Source organism: Silurus aristotelis (assembly GCF_946808225.1).
Source record: "Silurus aristotelis genome assembly, chromosome: 19".
Classification (NCBI taxonomy): domain Eukaryota; kingdom Metazoa; phylum Chordata; class Actinopteri; order Siluriformes; family Siluridae; genus Silurus; species Silurus aristotelis.
In genome coordinates this window covers 8545956-8569948 of record NC_139592.1, presented here as the reverse complement: position 1 = coordinate 8569948, position 23993 = coordinate 8545956, and the positions used below count along the sequence as shown (strand labels likewise).

General features: G+C 37.6%; 2 protein-coding genes across 6 annotated transcripts in view; one reads left to right on the top strand and one right to left on the bottom strand.

Moving 5' to 3' along the window:
• Window positions 1–1794: 1794 nt before the first annotated feature.
• rnf223 (ring finger protein 223) lies at window positions 1795–7206 on the top strand. Its single transcript, XM_083569948.1, has 3 exons — window positions 1795–1976; window positions 3351–3448; window positions 5394–7206. The coding sequence occupies exon 3, from the start codon at window positions 5440–5442 to the stop codon at window positions 6085–6087; it is 648 nt and encodes a 215-aa protein (XP_083426074.1). The 5' UTR covers window positions 1795–1976; window positions 3351–3448; window positions 5394–5439; the 3' UTR covers window positions 6088–7206.
• A 2431-nt stretch (window positions 7207–9637) lies between these two features.
• Window positions 9638–23993, bottom strand: part of ptpn11b (protein tyrosine phosphatase non-receptor type 11b) — a 40714-nt gene continuing 26358 nt past the window's right edge. For 3 of the 5 annotated variants that reach the window (XM_083569873.1, XM_083569876.1, XM_083569875.1), the window contains exons 3-16: window positions 23069–23263; window positions 21520–21712; window positions 21298–21414; window positions 21054–21167; window positions 20541–20637; window positions 19440–19519; window positions 19135–19290; window positions 18512–18643; window positions 17653–17807; window positions 16564–16631; window positions 16313–16464; window positions 16019–16119; window positions 15521–15637; window positions 9638–13393 (exon numbers count right to left, since the gene is read on the bottom strand). In XM_083569873.1, the coding sequence (XP_083425999.1) occupies window positions 15553–15637; window positions 16019–16119; window positions 16313–16464; window positions 16564–16631; window positions 17653–17807; window positions 18512–18643; window positions 19135–19290; window positions 19440–19519; window positions 20541–20637; window positions 21054–21167; window positions 21298–21414; window positions 21520–21712; window positions 23069–23263 (1645 nt within the window). In that variant the 3' untranslated portion in view covers window positions 9638–13393; window positions 15521–15552. Of the gene's footprint in view, window positions 13397–15520; window positions 15638–16018; window positions 16120–16312; window positions 16465–16563; window positions 16632–17652; window positions 17808–18511; window positions 18644–19134; window positions 19291–19439; window positions 19520–20540; window positions 20638–21053; window positions 21168–21297; window positions 21415–21519; window positions 21713–23068; window positions 23264–23993 lie in introns of all 5 variants that reach the window. The other 2 variants (XM_083569874.1, XM_083569877.1) reach the window with 1 other exon arrangement.

Sequence of the window (23993 nt, the reverse complement as noted above, 5' to 3'; positions counted from 1 at the left end):
TTGCTTTTTGTATTCATTTCACACCACACATTTTAAACATTCTCACATGCATACAAAAAGACTAGATGCGTGAAAGTCCCTGTTTCTAGCTTACAGGAAAAGTAAATGAGTAAAAGTGATACAGGAGAGTCTCAGGAGTGCGTTTGTCATTTATTCAATCTTGTTTATTTTCTGACTAAGGATTTTTTGTTAAGACTTTTAAAATCTGCCATTTTGGGCACAACCCTACTTTTTGCCCAGCAGTATAAATAACATGTAGAAAGAGATTAGGCATTTAATTTTAGATTTTGATTTGGAAAAGTGAAGCAAATCTACATCAAAGAGAGCATTTAATATAGAAATGTAGAGACTTAAACTTGTCACTATATAAGCATTACAGTTAAATTTCTGTTGTCATTGTTTTTTCTCAATGTAGCCTCCTCACTTTGCTGCTTTACTCGCCTCGTTCTTGTGTGAGCTCATGCATGACTTTCAGAGTATCGGTAAAAGGCATACTTTAAATTCTTGTAAAATGAGACCCGAGACACAGAGAATAGTAAGAGCCTGAAACTCAGGGATTTGTTACTCTTATAAAAAAGATTTCATGCTCATTGGCGATCTTTGCTGCCACTTTGTTGATATTCCCTGATACAAAGTTTTTTAAAGTTTAACACGTCAGTGGTTAGACCAAGGATTTTATTCTGGACTGTGATCGGAAGCAGGAGGAGTGGAGATAGTCATACTTATCTCCTTTCTGTCTCTTGCACGTGTGCTGGCTGGCTTCCTTATTTGCCTAACTGACATTGCTGAGGGCTTAACGTCCTTCTTATTTCTTTCCCTGCTTTTCCTCCAAGGTAGAAATAAGGACTATTATGACCCTCTACATCAGTGTTCATTAAATGCATTGTCTGTTATTCAATAACCCCAAATGAGTAGCTATCAGTTACTAGGAGTTTTAATTCTTCCCGCTCAGGGTGCCATAAAACATGAATAAGCAAAGGATCTCTTCCTTATAGGATATAAAAACATTCCTGGTGTAAAATGTGTGATAGATAAACAAAATAAAGAATAAATAAAGGTTAAATAATAGTGAGAAGAAATTGATACAGTTTAATCAAACATGCTAATGAGTTTCCTTAATTGTTAAAACTAAACAATGCAATGCAAAAACAAATGTTTCATTTGGCAATTGACCAGACAAGCAAATGTTATGTTCTTCAAAGGATTTAAGGGATGAAAAAAAAATCTTTCATGCTTATTTGCCAGCTTAATAGATAGAAAAACCTAGATCTACCTGTTATTTCATATTGTTGAACTAAGCTTAAACAAATGTGTAATATTAGAAACGTTTGAACTGAGAAAATTCAATGACTCTGAAGCATCAAAGGATAATGTTCTATTCTTCCATGAGCCACACCATTACTATTAGGCTGCTGAAACCTGCCAGGTGTACACATGGGGTTTTATTTTGGATAGACAAACTTCATTTGTGCTTGCAGTGTTTGCTTTTGCAAAAGCCTCCAACTCCCAGTTTGTAGTTTGCATACAGACGGTTGCACCTGTGTAATCAAAGACAGCCAAGAGTACACTCAATTTCAATACGAGCCTTGTTTTATCTCATTTTGATTCTGCTCCCTCAGACAAGCAAAGCAGACAAAAATAGAGATATCATATCGGACAAGTAAAGAAAATGAAGACACATGTACAGACAGTTCGACAGAAACTTTGGAAATGTTGCACTCCAAAATTCCCTCGTCCTTCTTCCTGCAACCCCCCCTCCCTACCCCACCCCACCCCCCCAAATAAGCCTGCCTCACGGCAGAGTTATTGTTCCTGCCTATCAGTGTCATTTGGACAGGGCGTGAGGAAAGTAAGGGCAGGTGAGAGTGCAGATGAGGCAGTCAGCATGCAGCAAGAACACAGTGCACTTCTGTTTCATCTCTAGTACCTTACTCCAGACTTGAGAATGTAAAGGTGCAAGACAGGAACACAAACAGGTAAGTGTGTAAAGTTTACTGATCTTAAAACAGTGTGTGACTGCATGCATATTTGCAAAGGTAAGAACTAGTAAATACAAGCTCAAGAAAACTAAAAGTCTTATATGAGTACAAGAACACAATCTTACATAAAACAAGTGTGAAGTATCAGTCATGTAGTTGTTGTGTAGAATTTAAAATTGGTTAAAAAAAAATGCTTAGAAAACTTTAAACTTTCTATACTTATTTATTTGGATAGCACAGAATACTACTGTGTAGAGGGAGCGACATCCAATCCTGGAGAAGTAAAATGTATAGTATGCGCTTCCATTTTACAATTTTACAAAGTGCTCAAATAAATTAGGTAAATATATACCAGAGAAGATGTTTATGCTCCTCGTGTGCAGTGTGTGGACCACAGTGCAGGTGATTGTCGAGTCTCAACCTCCCCCTGTCACTGTGCTGAGCCTTACAAGCTGCCCGGGCATCAGGAATGCCAAAGAGAGAGTATTAAAAGGGAGAACAAGCAGGAGCATTGTGTGAAAGAGAGAAGAGCAGACAGACAGAAGGACACACACACACACACACATACACACACTAACACACACTAACACACACACATATACCCTTCAGGCTTGTGTGAACAAAACATCTGCTCTGAAGACTCTTATCCTGGCTCTACAAATGGACACACACACACACACACACACACACACACACACACACACACACACACACACACACACACACACACACACACATGTGTTTAGTTGTTTTCAGTGTAAACAGTAAGGATGGCCTGTTAAGCAAGATAACCGTTCGCATTGAAGACAATATAAACAATCCAAACAGAGTGCAATCAACCCAATCATCCATCAGTGATCTTTGTTCTTGTGTTTTGGCACAATGGCAAAAAGTAATAATAAAATAATATTGCATCATTTTGGACAAGTCAGATTGTTCAGATACAGTGGAGAGGTACCTTATTCTTCCTAGACTGTCTCGCTCGTGTCAAATACAGTGACATTTATAGGGCACTCATGACGGTGCAAAGAAAACAGAATCAACAATGTGGTCTTTGTGCGTTTCCCATTGCAAAACAGAGGACTTGGACATCAACTCAGTGTCTTGTACAGAAAACACACACATATCCTATACATGTCCCATTAAGCAGCAAAAATAAAAACAACCCCAACAGAAAACCCAAAGCCCAAATGCAGTGTCGTGTGATACTGCAGCCAAGAATGAATGCGTAAACGTTTGTAGAAATATTAACCCACGTCAAATAAAAACGAGTAAAATAGAACACCTGTTTATAACAGATTACTCGATGCATGACTGTACACTGTACAATGAGTGCTGCATTTTTTTAAATCACCTTTTTCTTTGACACAGATTTATTCTTAACACTTTGACGTAGCTGCTTTCCTGCTCAAGTGTCCGCTGGTGTGAGATCTCAGCATTCCGCACGTACACAAGTCTATAAATCCAAGGTAAGCCATTACTGAACCCGCATGCAGTAGATTTTTTGTTGTTGTTGTTGTTGTTGTTGCAACATCTAGTAAAAAAGCATACTCGCACTCGCATATATCTAGAGTTAAAAATGTTTTGAATAATTAGTTACAAATATAAAATTGGTTTTGAACGTTTTATTTTTCACATTTTTCACTGTAATTTACTGCATTTGCATTTATTTCATTTAGAAGTCAAAGTCAACATCTGACACTCACTTAAGCAATGGGGCTATTGTCTCCTTTGCTTTTAGGAAAGTGGTTATAATTTGTATAATTTTTTTATACTTGAATTAAAAAAAAAAAAAATTTAATGCAACAAAGAAAAAGGCTTATATTTAGTTCGTCACATATACAGTGAATAAATAAATAGACAGATCAGTCAGTCATGTATTTTATTTAAAGTGTTGGGAAACCTGACTTTTCCCTGTTTTATTACCACACAGTTGATCCAGGAGACCCAAACCTGTTCCAACATTATAATGCATAAAGCAAGTTATGGTTGTCATGGGTTGGAGGGAAAGATTTTGAGTAGACTGTTATAAAGCTCTGACCTCAACCACATTGTACACCTTTGGGATGAATTGGAATGCTGATTGCACCTCATGCCTTTTGTCCATGTGGTGTATAAGGAAAAGTTCAGCGTCTACATTATCATTAGCTTTAACTCTATTTAATTTGACTTTTGCCACGACTTGCATGGAACAGCCAGGGTAGGGTGGGGTAAGGTCAGGAACACCTTAACAGTTCAATAAAATATGGTAATGAATGAGAGGAGGGGCTGTGTTTTACAACAAATCCATAACTTTTGGCATTACAAGGCTGCTACAGTGTTACAGTCTAACTCATGCTGATGTTTTTTTATTCAGTGTTAAAAGTGGTGAAAAGGTCACAGCTATAAGAAATAGCAGATAAGTTATGCTGTGTTGCAGATATCACTGATTCTAGAACTGGGGTCAGTGAGTCTAATATTCATGACACAAGTCTGGAAATAAACAGTATTCTTTATTATTGGCAATATAATGATTATTGGCTGAGGATTGCATTTTATATTCTCTAAACTAAATAAAATAAGCACATAAGCAAATGTTTTTTATTATTATTACTTTTGTAAATGTCATATAAACATTATATTTATTCTCCAAAAAGCCCCAGTGGTAGCTTGTACACTGTTAGGGTTCTCTACGTTTTGGTTGCCATGGTGTGTTCTCAGTAGCTGACCACAGCAAATGATTCAGTAAATTGAAAAAGTCAGTGCACTGGTTCCAATTATTTTGTATTTCAATGACAGTAAAACTAAATGTGAAAATATAATATCATGGCCATCAGAAGAAGCCATATAACAATAAAAAAATCTTTGTAATGAAAAGGAACAACAACTACTGCATGAAAAATAAATCAAAGCATAATATTATGATTTTTATTTATTTGTGCCTTTTACATAATTTACTTCTTATTTCTATGTATAATTGGTTGCAGATTTTATTTATGTAGGAATTGTCTGAGGCGGAGCTGGAGGTAGCAGAGCTAAAGATGCTAAAATTTTTATTAGGAGTGATGAGGATGGACAGGATAAAAAAGAGTTTATTAGAGGGACCGTGCATGTAGGACGTAAAAAAGTTGAGGTAGGGGCGATTGAGATGTTTTGACATGTGCAGAGGAGGGACATGGGGTATATCGATAGAAGAATGCTGAAGGTTTATGGATGTGGTGAGGAAAGACATGCAGGTAGTTGGTTTGAAAAAGGTACGTGTAAAGAACAGGGGTGTATGGAGACGGATGATCCGCTGTGGCGACCTCTAAAGAGAGCAGCTTAAAGAAGAAGAAGAAGAAGAAGAAGAAGAAGAAGTAATTCATAATTGTCCACATGAATGTCATAACTGTGAGACATTCTATAATGTGCTATTGTGACTTTTTTTTTTTTTAGCCAATCAGAAGTAAAAGAGCTGTGACTGAGAGGATGTACCTGTAAGATGGACCTGGGAACGACTGTGTGGCACACCCAGACAACAGTGGACACTGACGTGGAGAAAGGTCCTGAGCCGCAATGCTCCATCTGCTTTACTACATACGACAATGTCTTCAAAATGCCTAAACAGCTGGACTGCACACACACATTCTGCCTGGAGTGTCTCTCACGCCTCGTGACCATCTCCATGGACCCTGACGAGGGCAAAATCTCATGTCCCTTCTGCCGCCACCTCACACCCATACCTAAGAACGGCCCACCGGCTTTGACCACGAGTCGCGAGGTTCTGTGTCGTCTTCCCAAGCACCAGCAGCATGAGAAGAATGTGTGGCTTGAGGGGGAAAAGCTGTGCTACATGCAGCCACCTAAGACAGGCATGCCGGCTTTCTGCATCTGCACTGACATTGGTGCTAGTGCGCGCAGTGCAGGGGCGGCGCCGCAGACACGCTCCAGGCCAAGCCTGCTGGAAAGCCTCACTAACTGGAAGAAGCTGCTGCTCTTTATTGTAATCATGGTACTGGTAGCGGTGATTGTTCTGTGGCCGCTGCAATGTATCGTCACTACGGGTTCAATGCGCTGCGTGCCTCATTCCCCACAACCAAATGTCATCACCACCAGCAGCACTGCTCCACGCACACTCATGTACCCTTAACTGACAGAAACGCACTGCTGATTTTACTCTCCTGAGCCCTGTACACTCAGCAGTGATGGGCAAGACACAAAATAAACATTACGATTATTATTATTATTATTAGAAAATAAGATGAGCTTTATACCGTCTATGTGACATCTCAATTCAGAATCTCATTAACGTAATGATGACTATTCGTTCGTTTATTCATTAATTTTCCGCATCCACTTTTTCTTAATCAGAGCCTATCCCAGGATGCCAAATGAAGTTGAAATACTGGATGGGATGTCAGTTATTGTTGTCAGCACTCCCCACACACAAAAACTTAAGCATCACCAATAACCTACTGTTTATTTTGGGAGTAACAAAAAAACCAGCAAATTCAGCAGAAACCCAGACTGACACAGGGAGAACAAGAGGTAATCAGAGCTCAAGATCAAACCCTGGAGCTGTAAAGTGACGACAAAATCATTGGTTAAATCTTTGCTTAGAATTCATTTACTGCGGCCCTGGTTCATTTGCAGAAAGCACAAGGCTGGAGCAGGTTATTATAGAAATAATGAGATGATCAGAGGTTGGACCAGTGTGTGAAAGACTCGATCTGCAGCACTTTCTACAAGTATTTGTATTTCTCCAGGTTCTAAATCGTAATCTGTGATTGCTAGAAATGAATGTGAATTAGTTTGCTGTTCATTTTACATGTGGCTGGATGACGTTCTTTTATTCAGATCTAATGTCAGAGTGAAAAAAGAAAAAAAAGTAAAATCACACATCGTTGATTTCAGAACAGTATTCAAAAAGGTTTTTTTTAGTGAAAAAGATATTGCATATTTTATATATTCCACAATCAATTTAAAGGTTATATTAATTTTTTTTAATGACCTGCATTATGAATGTCTTTATGTGGTTTTTCATACACACATACTTATATCTCTATAATTGTGTATCGTTTTATATGTTGCAGTTGATCCCACTGTATTATGAACTACTTTTTTTTGTGTGTTTACTAAAGAGTAAATTCCGACTACACACCAATGTTTGGAAGAAGAATGATGCATGATGTATTTGATATCATAATATGAAAAGCACACTGTTTTGCTGTTGCACTAACTTGCTGTTCTAATAAAGATCTGGACTCTAGTGTGTGTGTGTGTGTGTGTGTGTGTGTGTGTGTGTGTTTGTGTGTGTGTGTGTGTGTGTGTGTGTGTGTGTGTGTGTGTGTGTGTGTGTGTGTGTGTGTGTGTGTGTGTAAGCCGAGCCACCGGGTGCAAAGCTGAAGAGTCTGAGGATCAATCACCTGCCCCTTCCTCCTGGGTATTTTAGCAGCCACAAGAAGCCAATTAAAGCAGTTCATTATAAAGGCTGTGTGAAAATGAGGTTAAAAGTAAAAGAAGTGTGAAACACTATCCTGCTCCTGTATGTAGTCTGGGATAATACGCAAACACGCCCATGGGGGAAACCGAGGAAGCTTCAGCAAGAGCAGCTGTCAACCGTAGTCAAGTATATGAGAAAGTGAATGGATATGGTAGTAAAGTTTCCAATGAGTAATGAGGTGTTGACATGTCTATGAGTGTTAATGATACTAAAAGGTATCCAATACCTGTCATGCCTTTTTTTTTTTTATATTTTTTTTTTTATATAAAAAATAAATTAATAAATCCAGAATTCCCAAATTAGGATGTAATGCAATTCCACTATATGTATCCTAGTTTAGAAAAAAATAACATAAAATAGAAGTGAGTGATTTAATAATGAAGTGATTAACAAAAAAAGAATTAGATAATTATAATAATATTTCTGGTTTTGCACCAGTGCAGGAAATAAAACGCATTGATTTGAATGAATTTCATTTTTAAAATTGCATTATATTATAAATATAAGTTTGACTTGACTTGACTTATGTCTTTTGTAATCAATCATGGTTTTATTTAGGTCAGTAAGGCAAGGCTTATTTTGGATTACTAGAACAATCACTACTGATAAGACAAGGGCCAACTCTTATTCAAATCAGGACTTGGTCTTTGTCCTATAAGCTGGGTTGCCAGGTTCTGTGTGTAATGTTTACATATCAGAGCTATTTGCCTGCACAACACTGTATTTCACACACAGTAAGAATATGAAACAAACTTCTAGTGTGTTTAGAAAGTAGTAGTGGGTTGTAGCTGTGTTTTCTTTCTCTTTTTGGTAAACTTCCCTATGGGGGTTCCTTTTAAACTTCATAGGTAATAAAAAAAAAAAAAGGCTTGCGCTCACCTGTTATGAGGCACACAAAAAACCCACATAAACAGTGAGAACAATAAAAACCAAAAAGAATACTTAGATTAACAATCTGTATACATTTATAATGATAATTTATGCTTTATGAAATAAAAAGTATCCTCCACTCTTCTGGGAAGATGTTTCACTAGATTCTGGAGTGTCCTTGTAGAGATTTGTACTCATTCATCCAAAAGGGTGTCAGTAAAGTCAGGTAATGATGTAGTGTGAGTTGTTAACACACACAGTGTTAACACACACTCCTACATTTAGGCAAAAGAGTGTTGAAAATGATAAATCTGCCCATCACAATTGTTTGACACTAAAGCCAGATCCACATTATGGAATTATCAGATTAATTTCCAGGCTGATTTATTTGTCTCAATCATCTCAAAACGTCTTAAATTCAGGCTAAACTATTATCCCTTCCAGATTATCCTGTAGTGTGAGGTATTTATAATTCAATCCCAACAACTCTGATCTACTTACGGTACCACTGTAGCCAATTATAAATCCCATTCAAATGCACATCTTCACATCTGGAAGAGTGGCGAAAACATTTCTTTAATACCTACTTAGGATGTTTCACAGTTATTTCACAGCACTTGTAAAAGTCTTGATTGTGCTATAGATAGATAGATAGATAGATAGATAGATAGATAGATAGATAGATAGATAGATAGATAGATAGATAGATAGATAGATAGATAGATAGATAGATAGATAGATAGATAGATAGATAGATAGACAGATAGACAAGTATAAGGATAGATAGATAGATAGATAGATAGATAGATAGATAGATAGATAGATAGATAGATAGATAGATAGATAGATAGATAGATAGATAGATAGATAGATAGATAGATAGATAGATAGATAGATAGAGGCACACACTTATAAAGCATGTGTTTGGATTCGATTTTCCCTTTCTTTTAATAAGAAAATTGGGTTAAGACCCAAACCTGTTCCAGCCTGACAATGCCCCTGATCAAAACGTGAGTGCCAGAAGATATGGTCTACATGGGTTTTAGATGAAGATTTTGAGTGGCCTGTTATAGAGCTCAGACTTCAACCCTACTGAACAACTTTAGAACGTTGACTGCACCCCAGACCTCCTCACCTCACCTACATCAGTACCTGGCTCTTGTGGCTCTTCACTTCAAAATGTAGAACATCTTCCCAGAAGAGTGGAGGTTATTATAACAGCAAATGCGGACTAGGATCTTATGTCCAGGTGTCTACAAACTTTTGTCCAAATAGTGTAAGTACAAGTAAAAAATTTTTTTACTTAAACATGAAATAAAACAGGTCCTTGTGTTAAGTTGAAATATTATATTTTATTTATTTGTTATCAGTTAAGATAGTCATCGCATGAGCTGTGGTTGCCACAAAAGAAGGCGTTTAGGTTTAGCCAGTGCAAGAGGAAAAACAGTATTCACACACGGACAGACAGCATACAAATAAACTAGGAATTTAAAAAGAAAAAGAAAAGAAACAGTGAAAGAAACTAACTTGAAAAATGTCGAAAAGCAAAGTTTTGCATATTATTAAAATGGCAAAGTCCAAATAACAATAATAATAATAATAATAATAATAATAATAACAACAATAATAATAATAGTTTGCCAAAGAAATCTAAAACATTATACAAAAGCAACCAGTCAACATTTCATCATGTACGTCACATGTACTACTAAATAATAATAATTCAATGTGTAACATAATTTATAATGAATTGAAATTCATCAGTGATGGCAAAACAACCAACTAACAGACGACGTTATCTACACGTCAACACCCGCGGAACGCTCTCACGCTAGCTGGAAGCTAGGACTCAGCAGTTCATACACAGTTTCAAGTATTGAAGTCTCAGCAAAACACCTAATGACTAACACCCTCCCCCCCCCAACACACACACACAGCCATTTTCACAGTGGCAAACTGAATGCAACAAGTATCAAAAAGAGACAAAAGACTCGTACTAGCACAAAAGAGAGTTCATAAATAAAGCGCCTTCTGCTCCAACAGTGGTAAGAATCTTGCAGATTGAGCTTGCGTCAGCGTTTCTCACATGAGCTGCAGTGTTCGGTTAAATTGTAGCACGACTGAAACCTTCACATGTGTAGTTACAACATTTTTGGCATCAGGTGTCATCGATATTGACAGTGCGGCTCAACACACAGCATGCGTCGCTTGTACAGGTGTGCTTCTGAACCAGTCTGAACAATCCTCAAGACAACAAGAGGTACTGTGCTGTACCGCTGCTTGTCACTCGTGCGAGATCCTCGAGGGGGTATAACATCTGTACATTTATTTAGCATATTTACACTGTGTTTAAAGGTACACTTTCCTATGTAGAACATACACTACAAATGGACCAAATACCCTTCAGGGTCTTACTCTAGTGAGACCATGAGGTGGATTTCAGCAAGAAATATTGAAACTGTAATATAGTACCCTCCAAAATAACTGGCACTCTTACTGAGGAAAAAATACACCTATATATCGCACATGCAATAAGTGATATATTTTGTATCCAAGCATACATAAGCTTTGAATAATAATTTGAATTCAATTTTTTTGGTTGTGTTTTATTTTAACAAAATGTAGCGCATTTCCCCCTGTAAAACACCACTTTAAAAATGATCAGCACTTTATTTCTGTATCAGAGGTTCTTCCTGTGATTCCAAACAAGGTTGGAGACATAGAATATAGGAATCTTTATATCCTCAGGTTTTGTGGACATGGACGCCTTTCTTTAATTCAGACCATTCACCAGTGGAGTGTTGGTTAGGTGGGCTGAGGTCATTGTGATTCTTTATCCAGTTTGCTCATGATTTGGAAGTATTTTTGGCTTAGGTTTTTCAAAAGCTCCATGTATAGTCGAGGTGTAACCTCCTGGCAGAAGCAAACAGGTTTTGAACTGAAGAATTTGTCAATTTGTCACCTATGGCTTGCTCATAACGATAAGAACAAATTTATGAATTGAATCAAAATCTATTTATCTCTGTTAATCTGCTTTGTGATGATGTCAATCGATTTCCGAATAAATATCCTGCTATCGAGTTCAAGATGGTGAGTTTTATCTTCCTGAAAACGTCTGTAACACAAGCACATGCTTCCAAACAGCTTGTGGTTTTGGACCCTTGGATTTGGTTTGATTTTTATTTTGACAACCACATGAATCAGCTAAACTGATATGTGTCTCTATATCCTCTTTTACCTTCATCCTTACTGTCAGGAAACCCCTAATTGTGCTTTTTATATATATCATTTTTTTTAATAATAATAATAATTATTATTATTATTTATTTGTGCAGGACAACACATCAGTTTTCGTGTTGAAAATTATTGATCTTTTCAGATGATAATGAAGAGTGAATTTAGTGTGCACTCTTAGATGTATACCCCTTGGAAACAAGACATAAAGGAAACAACAGGCGACCCTGGGGAATGAGGGCAAATGTTCTATAGTGGGATAATTTTTTTTTTATGTAAAAACAAAGAGAAATGATTTCTTATCTCCTTTAACATGTATTGTATGAATCACTGTTGTATGAAGGGTACCTATCATTCTTGAAGGCACTATATAATCTGAACCGTATATGGGTAAGATTAAAACACTGTCTCAGTCCTTTCACCTCATCACCTCACCTTCCTCTTCCTATAGTCTTTGCTAAAACCACTTTCATGGATGACGGGTGATTAATCCGACTCATCATAACCCGAGTTATTTTTAGCACTCAGACATGTGTGTCTAATCCCCCTCACGCCAGCGGGCGATTCCTGTAAGATCACACTTTTTTTGACATCACAAGTCGTGCTGGTTTCTTCCAAATCATCCTGTGGATTACCAGCATTTTGCAAATTGCTTTTTCACAAGCAAACCTAATCAGTATTCTTAGACTCTGGCCATCTGGACTGCTTCAAATCTGCACCACGGACAGTTCACATCAGTGACCTAACCAGTATGCAGTCACGCCTTTTCTGCCTGAACACCACGACTTTCAGAAACCTTTCATAGCTCACACAACACTCCGGCCGCACCTCAACCTGACACGAATAAAACAAAGAGTGCAAACCCATCACAATCCCTGAATGCCTGTTTTTATCACCGTATTTATAACCCAGAAAATCGATCAAAAAGGTTTTCGGGTCTTCCTCTGAGAATGCGGAATAACAATCAAAAGACGTTTTTAATCAACCCTGCTTGATGATTCCGATATCTGTCAAAAAATATCATTTACAACGAACAGAAAATGTGTCAGTAGGAATCAGAAGGAGATATCATAGAAGAAATGATCAGTGTTATTACTGAACTGCCAAAGCTTTTTAAAACCAAATATTAAAAGAAATGCCTGCTGAGAAAATGCTCAAACACTGAAGCTGATTGGTCTAAGAGCCCATTAATAAGGACCATCTGACCCTCATATATGATCAGTATAACATGAAGCTTTGCAAAGCATCACAGCAGACACTCTGACCAAAGCAATGCAGCCAAATTGCAGCCTGCTTATTGGCACGTATAAATCTATATCTATAGCACATACTCTAAAAAGTCACCCGTTTTGGCTGTTTGCTAACAAGTAACAACATTAGTAACATCTCTGCATTCTATGTAGCTTGAGAGACGGAACGTGTTGCAATGCTAGCTGGGTTTTTCTTCTTCTGCCATAGACAGAACGTCGGATTGCTTCACTGTGTCCACATCTTACAGCAAAACTATTAGTGAAATGCAACAGAGGTCCTTAGGACAGCACAAGGTCTGGCAGCAGGCATACAATGAGTGGACAGGACAAAGCCTGCAGAAACCTGGAGTTAGTCCTGTTTAACAGTCTGAGTAGCTAGGTAGGTAGAACTGTGCCGGCTTATCAGACAGGCGGGAGAAGCGCCGAGGCGGCTCTGCTCTGGCTGTTCTTGCGGCGGATCAGGCACTTAGACAGCGAGTCAGTCAGTGAGGAAGGAGCGAAGGGGCTGTGGAGTGCTCAGGGTCCACCAATCACACGGGCGTCCCCTCAGTGACAAGCTCTGAAGTCACCTCACAGCCTAGTGCCTGCACATAGCACCTCTACTAGAGCAGAGAAAAAGAAAAACACAAGAACACACATAGTTCATTTAAATGTCAATGAACAACTGGGCATTTAAAATCAGAAGTGTCAATAAATCTAACAATAATAGTACAGTGCAACCTCGATACTCTTGGGTGACGTTCTATGACCCCTCGTGAGTAACAAAAAATCACAAAAGTTTTGACTCTCCTTTTAATGGATCCTTTTTCAAGGGGAATTGTACATGTACTTTACTGTAAACTCATTAAAAATGAATTACTTGAAAATGTTTTATTTACTACTTTAAACGAATAATACTATAATAAAATAGTCTTTTTTATGCAATTAATTAGTACAAACTCTGTTTTGAAATGTTACTCTGTACTTTCGAGCCACTCGCGGCCTCTCGCAAACTATCAGATGTTTCGCGAGTTACTCTTAGTCCGGGTCCAAATGAAAGGTCACAAACTATCGAGGTTCTGACTATCGAGGTTCCACTGTAATATTTTTAGGAGCATAATATATCCAGACTTAACAGCGAATACACAGAGCTCAGTTCTGCTTTTGTGTTTTCAAGAACACTCAAGGTCAACCCACTCCCTTTTACATGAATGCTTTTATTCAGAGTATCCAGCTACAGCAGCCCGTCTTCTGGGAAGCTGATATAAGGAGAAGGCCTTCGCTTGATACTGTGTGTCTCTAAATATAATGCACAAAATAACATTTCATTTTAACTGATGCTACAGATGGCAACAACATTCCTGGGAATGAAATGTTGGACTATCAAAGTGCAAAGCTGTGTTTATTTCTTTAATATAAACCCAATTCACATGATTTGTTTACAACTCTGCACACTCTGAGGGGAAGAGAAGTATAAAAAAAAAAGGCTAAACCTCAAACTATGAGATGGTTTTGTTTTGTTCTGCTGTTCCATAAATTTAAAATAATTGTCAGAAGAAAATGTTAAATAACCAATAAATGTTTACATTGTCAAACAAAATGTAATTTTTAAAACTGTATTACCACATTATCCAGAAAAAACCCCAAACATTCAAACAGTAAAGCTAAATAATTATTATTAGCATTTAACTTATCGTAGTGCAAGTCAAACCAAATTATGTTGAAGCACCTGTGTACAAGCCGTTACTATAGAAACCAAACAAGAAAATGTTACGCAAAGTTAATGCACAAAGACCAATCACATAAAAAAAATTTTCAAGTACACAGTGGAATTTCAGTACAATTCTGTGGTATTACATTTACGCCATTAACTCTCATCCAGCGCGACGTACAAAAGTGCAATGATTAGAACAACGCTGGTTTAATATGTTGCAGCCTAAAACTCTGTTGGGAGGAATTATAGCACTTTTTTTTTTAAAGACACAAAATACATAAAAATAAACCAGGGAAATATAAGATCTAGTCTAGAAGTATGATGCCTGAAGTATAATGCTGGTATTATGTCTCAAATGCTCTTTTATTACAATATGTCCCAAAGTGTTTTACTAACAATTTACTTACAATCTTTGATGTTGTGAGATGCAAAAAAATTTCCAGTTATTAAATACAGTTTTAGCAGCTATAAACCACACAGTCTGAAAATGACACTTCTGCACATACTTCTGTCCTGAAGACTTTTCCATGGCGGAAAACTTGCAACTGACACTGTTTTATAGAATGTCAAATGAATACAGAGTTATAGAAAAATTAAGCATACAAACACATTCATTTCTCTGATAAATATTTAAGAATTTATTTATTCATTATCGATGTATTAAAAAACATCTGCTGCAATAGAAATGTAAAAAAAAAACTCCTGGCCAATTAAATTCAAGCATATAAATTGCTCTTATATATACACCTTTAATGACCTATGAAATAACCTTAAATATCAAAACTTGGAATTATTTGAATGTGATCTAAAACACCACCACGTTTTAATTTTCAGATATTTATAATGAAATTAACCAGAATTGTTTTCTTTGTACTGCAACCTCGCATTCCCTTTCCTGGGCAATCTTCTGAATTTTACACCCTTCACACCACCTGTGTCAGCAGCTATGAGCTAGTAATTGCAGTGCAGACTGCAGTTTGTGTGTGCAAGTGCATGAGTGTGTGCGTACGTGCAAACGGAAATGCATACTCACACAGAGAGAGTGCGAGGCAGCAGCCCCATGCCCTATCTCCTGGAATTTGTGCAGATGGAGCTCTTTGGGGTTTTGATGTGTACGTTCTCGTATACGCTGGATGCTTCATCATTCATTCTAGATCAATAAGACAGGATGTTAGTCACAAAAGTGTGAACGACGAATTTACTTTGTAAACAAACCTCATCAGTAAACACATGAACAGTTTACTGTCCAACCGAGGTTTCATAAAAACAAATAGGAGTCGTTTTATATCACAGTGTTCATCAAACTGCGAAAAATGTAACTTGAGCAAGTGTGGTTAGTATACTGTATATCACTTACAAACACTAACTTACTTAGACAACTCGTGCTTTTAAATTCATATATAATATCAATGATTTCTCTTAAACCTTGCAAATATATAAAACTTGTGCATCTATGTAAAAAAAATAAAAAAAATTTAAATGTGTGGGAGTGCATACACTCGTGTGTCGTTTGTGCATGAGAAGAACTTACACAGATGATGAGCGGGAGGAGCTCATGTTGGGCATGGCCCTAGTATTTGTCATCTGTGGGTACTTGATATTGGAGTACTCTCTTTCCTTTGTCTTATTCCTCTGCAAAAGGTCATCAACAACATAAAAAAAAAAACGGCCGCAGGCGAGAGTGGCAACCCTACACAACATATCTTCTCCCTTTACAGCTTTGAACTCAAACTTCCAAGGATGTTCTTACCCAGACAGTGGAGTCTGAGAAGACAAAAAACAGACAAAAGACTGCTGCTTTATAAAAAAGGAACGAAAAAGTTACCTGCTCCTCCTCCAGTCTCTTTTGTGCTGTGTCAATATACTGCTGGACAGCCATGTAGATGAACTTGTACTGGGCTTCGGTCTGGACCATGCCGGACCGCTGCTGACGCACTCGTTGGATAGTCTTCGGGACGTCAATGTCACAGTCCAGCCCTACACAGAGATGGGGTAAAGCAGGAGGAAGAGATGTAAACACACTCATAAATTACTTATCAGCTCTCACTGCAGTTTACCACATTTAAAAAAAAATACCTTGTCTATTAATGATATCGATAAGGATGTCTATCACGATGATTGTGCCTGTTCTTCCGATTCCTGCGCTGTAATAAAAGCAAAGCATAACAGATAAGAAGAAAATAAACACGTGCTTTTATTTAATGTTTAACCGTGGTGTGGCGTGGCGATGGCGTGGGTCTGCCTAAATGTGTCTAAAATTTGGTCGAATCCCTGCCCATCGTATATGCATAAAGTTACCAATCTTTGTCCATGAAATTAAATGCAAAAACAATTTGAAAATAATGAGCATGCCAGTCCAGTAGGTGGCAGTAATACAACATAGCCCATCATCAAATGCCTCTAGAATAGCATCTAAAGCATGCATATTAAGCAGTAGAGAAGAAGTGCAGGCTTCAGGACAACAATAAATTGAAAATTGTCCAGCTGATAAGAGTTATAATAAACAGAATCCTGGCATTCTCGTATCTCAGGCAGTAGGAGGTCAAAAGGGTGATGCTGTGAATTGTGAGCTCATCCAGTCCAAGTGACAATACAGTTCTAAACAGTTTCAAGAAGCATCTATATGTTTGTGGATATGTTGTGTTGCTATATACTGTAATTAAAAAGAGCGCTATTTATCAATGTAGTTTGTAATCAAAATGTTGGATGGGCTCAGGCTGCAGTCACGGAAATAACTTTACTTTTGGGTAATTGACATACAAAAGTCAAAAAAGTTATTTTTTTACACAAAAAATAAATTAATTTATTTAAAGATTTAAAAAAGCATGCTTTTTTTATTGAGCATGCAAGAGTCCAAGCAGAGAAAAAAAAAAAAAAGAAAAAGAGCTGTGCTCTCAGGGTGCATGGGATAAACTCTCTCTGCTGTCAATCACAGTGACACTAAGCAGTAACGAGAGGCTGTGAGCTCATGCATGTGGAACGCAGTGGTTCGCCACTAACTCATAGATGGAAACAGGCTAAGAAGTAATGCGCAAACAAATAAGCCTTAAAAGCGGAGTGTCGTTGCAAAATTCAATATACCATTAACGAGATGTAATAAAAATGATTAAGGTCATATACAGCTGCACAATTTAGGCACGACTCTAATGCTGCACTTTGAATTACCTGCAGTGGACTATGACGGGTCCGGTATTTGGAATGGAATTCTGCGTTCGGTTGACTTGTTCAAGAAAATTGAGAACTCCTCCTGGTTCATTGGGCACGCCGTGGTCAGGCCAGCTTAGGTACTGATAGTGCCAGATATAACGAGAAGGCTCCTTCTACAATTATACCACGAGTTATTAAACAAGACTTCAGTAAACACAAGGTTTCTGCAGGTTTCACAAAGTCAGATTTAAGGCTTTTCAAAACAGTTAAGAAAGAAATGTAAGACCTAAATAAAAACTTTAAAAACACACAAACAAATACGTCATTAGCAACTGGACCTAAACTCAAGTATTGCTAAACTTGCACTTGCACATCGCTGAAAAATTAAATTTGTTTTATGTTTGTGGTACAATCCAAGAGAGAAAATTATATTTGAACTGGCAAAAGAAAGAACAACACCACGGAAACAAACAAACATCAACGTTCTGAAGTACAAAATAAGACCTGTTTAAAATGATTTGAGCTCACAACAGTGAACTTTTTAAGACCCTGCAAAAACCCTAGAAGAGCTCTAATTTGAATTGAGACAAGCAATTCTAAATAGCAAATCTACAATATTTCTGGGTTGTTTGTGGTTTTTAACCTGTGATGATCTTTCAGCCTATTACAAGCACAAAAACTTGTCATTTTAACTAAAAAACAAGCAGAAACAAGTCCAGCCCATTTTAAATATTCCAGATCTATATTTCTATATAACTGTTTAGGATTCAAACATGCAGCTTTTTATTTATTTATTTATTTATTTACACTAAAACATCTCACATATTGCAAAAGTTATTAAGACCCCGGATTTAACAGTAAATAAAAGGGTTCTTACCCGGTCTGTCAGTGAAACCTCCAGCTCCCGGAGAATGTAGTCCTGAGCTGCCTGCTCCTCTATATTTCTTACACACACATTCCCATACTCTTTTGTTGTGCCTGCGTCTGGCCAGTAGCGTACACATTTATTCTGTGAATGGACAGATTTTAAGATGTTCAATATGCTGATCAGCATCTTCTGGAGCAGACTATCTGTTGTGACTTAACCGATTGTACATATCTGTGCACATCTGGTGTGAGCTGATATAACTCATTAAAAAAAAAATAATAATAATTTTATAAATAAATAAATAAATATATAAAGGCAAATAACATCAAAGTATCTGTTCACTTTTTCTTTGTCACATTCAAAACTGATGTTTCTGAAGTGATCTGATACCACGTGAATAGTCAAAATTGGTAATGTCAAGTGCCAATATGAAACAATAAACATAATCAGTTTTAAATTTCCTTTTTTTCTTTTTTTTTCTTTTTTTTTCTTTTTTTTTCTTTTTTTTACCTGGTACCTCTCCCAGTACAATGCTGTAATGTGCACCATTTTTATAGCTCCCATTATCCAAATAAACCTCTTATTGCAACAGCTGCAAATAAAGCACAGCAGCCTCCAGGGCCTGACCTCACCCTGCCTCGCTCCATCTCCTTGGTCGTCATGACAATAACGTGAGTGTTCTCCTGATAGACCATTTTCCAGAAGTCCAGCACTGTGTTCTGAAGGCATCCCTGAGTAGCAATGAACATTTTGCCTTGGTCCATATGACGGCCCTCTTCCTGCATACACTGGGTAAGAGCAAAGCACACAGATGTAACACCTTTTCTCTGAATCTAAAACAATGCTTGCTCTCTAAAGCGTGCCATTTTCAAGATGTGTGGAAAAGAAAACTGACAAACCACCTTTTGGCCAGATTTTTTAACTGGATTTGACTTACTCGGATATAGTTAGCATTGATGTAGTCAGAGCCAGGCACATCGGAATCTGCTTCCCTGATCATCACCCGGGTCGTGTCAACTACAGACCAGAGGAAGAACATGACTTGGATTAGAAATAAAAAAAACAAACATCTGTTTTCAGATGTGAAAAAAAGAACAGGCACACAATACACCAAATCAGTGTAGTACAGACCATAATACTTACATTAGTGTAGTACAGACCATAATACTTACATTAGTGTAGTACAGACCATAATATTCATATCAGTGTAGTACAGAACATAATACACACATCAGTGTAGTACAGACCATAATACACACATCAGTGTAGTACAGACCATAATACACACATCAGTGTAGTAGACCATAATACACACATCAGTGTAGTACAGACCATAATACACACATCAGTGTAGTACAGACCATAATACACACATCAGTGTAGTAGACCATAATACACACGTCAGTGTAGTACAGACCATAATACACACATCAGTGTAGTAGACCATAATACTCACGTCAGTGTAGTACAGACCATAATACACACATCAGTGTAGTACAGACCATAATACACACATCAGTGTAGTACAGACCATAATACACACATCAGTGTAGTACAGACCATAATACTTACATTAGTGTAGTACAGACCATAATACACACATCAGTGTAGTACAGACCATAATACACACACCAGTGTAGTACAGACCATAATACACACAATCATCCATCCCAAATCATTCCCAGTTCATTTATCACCAGTTACATATTATGGGCTGGTTTGTGTAGATTCATATTTAACTAAAAATATTTGACTAAATAAGTACTAAATAAAACAAATTAAAAAATAAAAAATAAAAGTCTACAGCCCCGGCTTTATCACTTTATCCTCTCCCTTAGTAAAAGAACACTTTAAGCATCTTTAAGTTCAAGTATAGTCCACACAATGTTTTTAATCTCAAACATGGATTAATTCAGTGGGGTGCTGGATTAAAGGTTTACTGAACTTGTCCAAGATATATGTTTGCCAACCCTATGCTTAGAAAGAAAAAGACAGAAAAACAGGTAGTGACAGTTGGTGTGTGAAAGTGTTTACATACAGGGTAGAATGTTCTTGTATCTGTTTTTGCTCTTATTCTCAGGTCTCTGGCCTTCTTTTCTGGGGTATAGGAGTTTACATTCCTGCTGCTGTAGCATCTGGGGGAAATACATGAGAGAAGAAAATGACTGAAAAGAAATTAAGCACAGGTGTTGGATTGTGGTAGAACTCTGATATACAACAGAAACAGTTTTCTGAATAGCAAAAAAGCATTTAGGCAGTCGAATATACAGGACTACATTAAACTGTCCAGCCAGCGCCCCCTGGGGGGAGAGACACAGATGCTTTATATGAGGTCATGCAAGAAACCCAGACAGAGGGCTTTTTGTTCAGACATCTTTTAATGACCAATTTCATCAGATATAATATGTAAAGAAGTACAGAGGCAAATAAAAACTGATGTATGAAATACTCTTTTATTTCCCCCATGGAAAAAAAAAAAAAAACTATCTCCACTGAACTGAGCTATTCAAAGAAATAAATAAATAAAGTGACAATCAGCCCACTGATGTACCTCAAATTCTTCCCAGAAGCCTTGCTTGGGTTTCTCAGAATTGTCTGCTACTTTGTTTAGCTCTCGCACCCGGTTCTCAATGTTGGCAGCGTTTATCCGAGTGGCATTGAATGGCTTCCATTTGTAAAAGAAAATCACAAAAGTAAGCGTTAGAAACACTGTGACTTGGCGAACAGCTAAAAAAGTGCTTTAATACAAACAACATAAATGAAACGAATTTGTAAGAGTGAAGCAGTAAGTGCACCTGCTTTAGGTGCACTACAATCCCACTCTTCTCCACCATTGGGTTCTTTTTATAGTGCTCTACCAAGTCTGTTAGTGTGTCAAACCTCTCCCCTCCACCCACGTCATACTTCACATCCTGTAGAAGCAGCACAGGAGACACAAACGACATGAAAAAAGATTTGTGAAAAAATTAATCCAACGATTGTTCACTTTAGCATCTAATCTATAATCTTTTCTATACCTGGTAGCGTATCATCACGTGGGTGACCTTAGTCTTGCGGTCAACGTTTTCATGTTTTTCCTCGTTTGTGAGAACAGACAGCACAAAGTCTCCAGGTTTGCTCTGACTCTCCCTCACTAGAAAGCTGCCTGGCTTGCCCTTCTCAGTGAGAAGTTTCTCTGCATCTCTGCCTGATAGATGTCCATGATACCACCTGAACACACAAATCGAATTGATTTTTAGTTTCTATTTTTTTTTTTGCATGCAATTGAGTTAAAAAAAATAAAATAAAAAAACACAAAACGAAACAGAATGATAAAAAAAAATACTAAATCCTGCACAGGCATCAAAACAATCCTCACACTAACATTTCATTTGCCAGCAGTCTTTATCACTTAGCTCGTATGAAGCGCTAAAAAAACTATACGGTTGTGGTTGGAAAATTGGCGTATGTGCTTGTAGAATGCTCGCCTACATCATGTGATGTGAGCTGTTGATGTGGAAAAGTGAAGGTATGTGTAGGTGGCACGCTGGCTGTTTTCGTTTAATGGAAAAACCACAAAAACCGAGCTATCATAAACTGTGATCTTTATGACCAGACAAAGATAAGTGAGGCATCTCTGGGCTTAGAAGTGAACCTAAACATTTTTACGATGTTAGGAGTGAGAGTAATTAGAGCAGATTTCCTAAAGTAAAAACAGCAGGCCTGCCTATAAACACCGAGTATAAACACTGAGCTCTATTCTAAAAAAGCGTAGGAACAGAGAGCCGGTATTCTAATCGCAAAAATCACAAATGGTCCCTGAGCTAATACCTCAATTACAGTACCTCATGCTCCAGGCTAATACTTTTTCTAAGTTGGCTCAATGCCTTGTATAGACCTTCATGTGGTTTGTACACTAGAGGGCATGGTTTCATGAATTCTCACCGTCTATTTCTCTGTGTTAGAGATTGCACTGAAAAAACCTTGTTTTTCACTTTTATATCACTGTGTTTGACGGGTGTGTGAGAGTATATCATTCCTTTGCAGTTATTTTTGCTTTTATATTTTAGGTCAAATTAAATCCGTACACCACACTTCACTCAATTCCATTGTAACTGTGTGAAAGAACACTCGTGCTGCTGCGGCTTGCACGTCACATTACATAAGGGTGGCACGTAACAGAGCACAAATGCACAATCGGACTAACCAAGCCGAAGTTATAGCATCCTCCATCCAACGAGGGACTCTCATTACAATATAAAGAGGTTTCTAAATGAGCTTCCATGCAGCGCTCGCTGGGTTATGAAATCAGAGCATCGGAACTATTTGTGCCTGCTTGAAGGTCGTTCACAGCTGTATAATTTTACACATTTTATGCACTGATTTTATTGATTTTTTTGCTAAAAGCAGTGTCGCCTGTGGCATATTGAAGTATAGAGTTTGACATTTTCTTTGCTGTTGTTGATCAGTATTTATCTTTAGTTAATAAAATATAATAAAAGATGTCAATTCTTTGAAAATTCAATGGAAAAAAAAAATGAATGGCGAAAAAAAAAGTGTGTGTGTGCTGGTTATTAGCTGTACTACCTCTCAGAAGTAGGGTCTTTGCAGTTGAGAGGGTATTTGAGTTCGATGAAGTCTCCGTTCCTTTCTCGCAGCAGGTCATGCTGCTCCATGTAGTACTGCACCAACTCAGCCAGAGTGGCGAACTTCTCCCCTCCGTACAGGTCATAGTAATCGCCTGAATTCTGGATCTTAATGTGAGTGACTTCGTCTTTCCGCCTAATTTGGGGTTGATAGAAAACACATAATAAAAAGCAGGCAGTGTTCAGTGAGTACTGTGATTTCTAAGGACATACAAATAAAACATTTAGAGAACTACAAATTATTTTACAGAAACAGTATCATTTTAATTAAATCAGCTATGAGAATGTGAATACAACAACAAAAAAAACTTATTTCATACTATATCTTTGTAAAATATCTGTCATGTTTTCCCTAAGAATGACACGTTCGTTATATATGAAAAAAGAAACAACAAAAACATTTTAAAACATATTAGAAACAAAAATAGCCAGAATTAGTTTTAACATCTGGACAAAACTATTGGTATGTGTGACTTTTCCCGCCATACTGTATATGGTTCTTCCAAAAACTGTTATCATAAAGTTAAAGACATACATTTGTATATAATGTATTTGGATGTGGTAGCATTAAATAGACCTCCTCACCCTACATCAGTACCTGACTGCACCCCAGACCTCCTCACCCTACATCAGTACCTGACTGCACACCACACCTCCTCACCCTACATCAGTACCTGACTGCACCCCAGACCTCCTCACCCTACATCAGTACCTGACTGCACCCCAGACCTCCTCACCCTACATCATTACCTGACTGCACCCCAGACCTCCTCACCCTACATCAGTACCTGACTGCACCCCAGACCTCCTCACCCTACATCAGTACCTGACTGTACCCCAGACCTCCTCACCCTACATCAGTACCT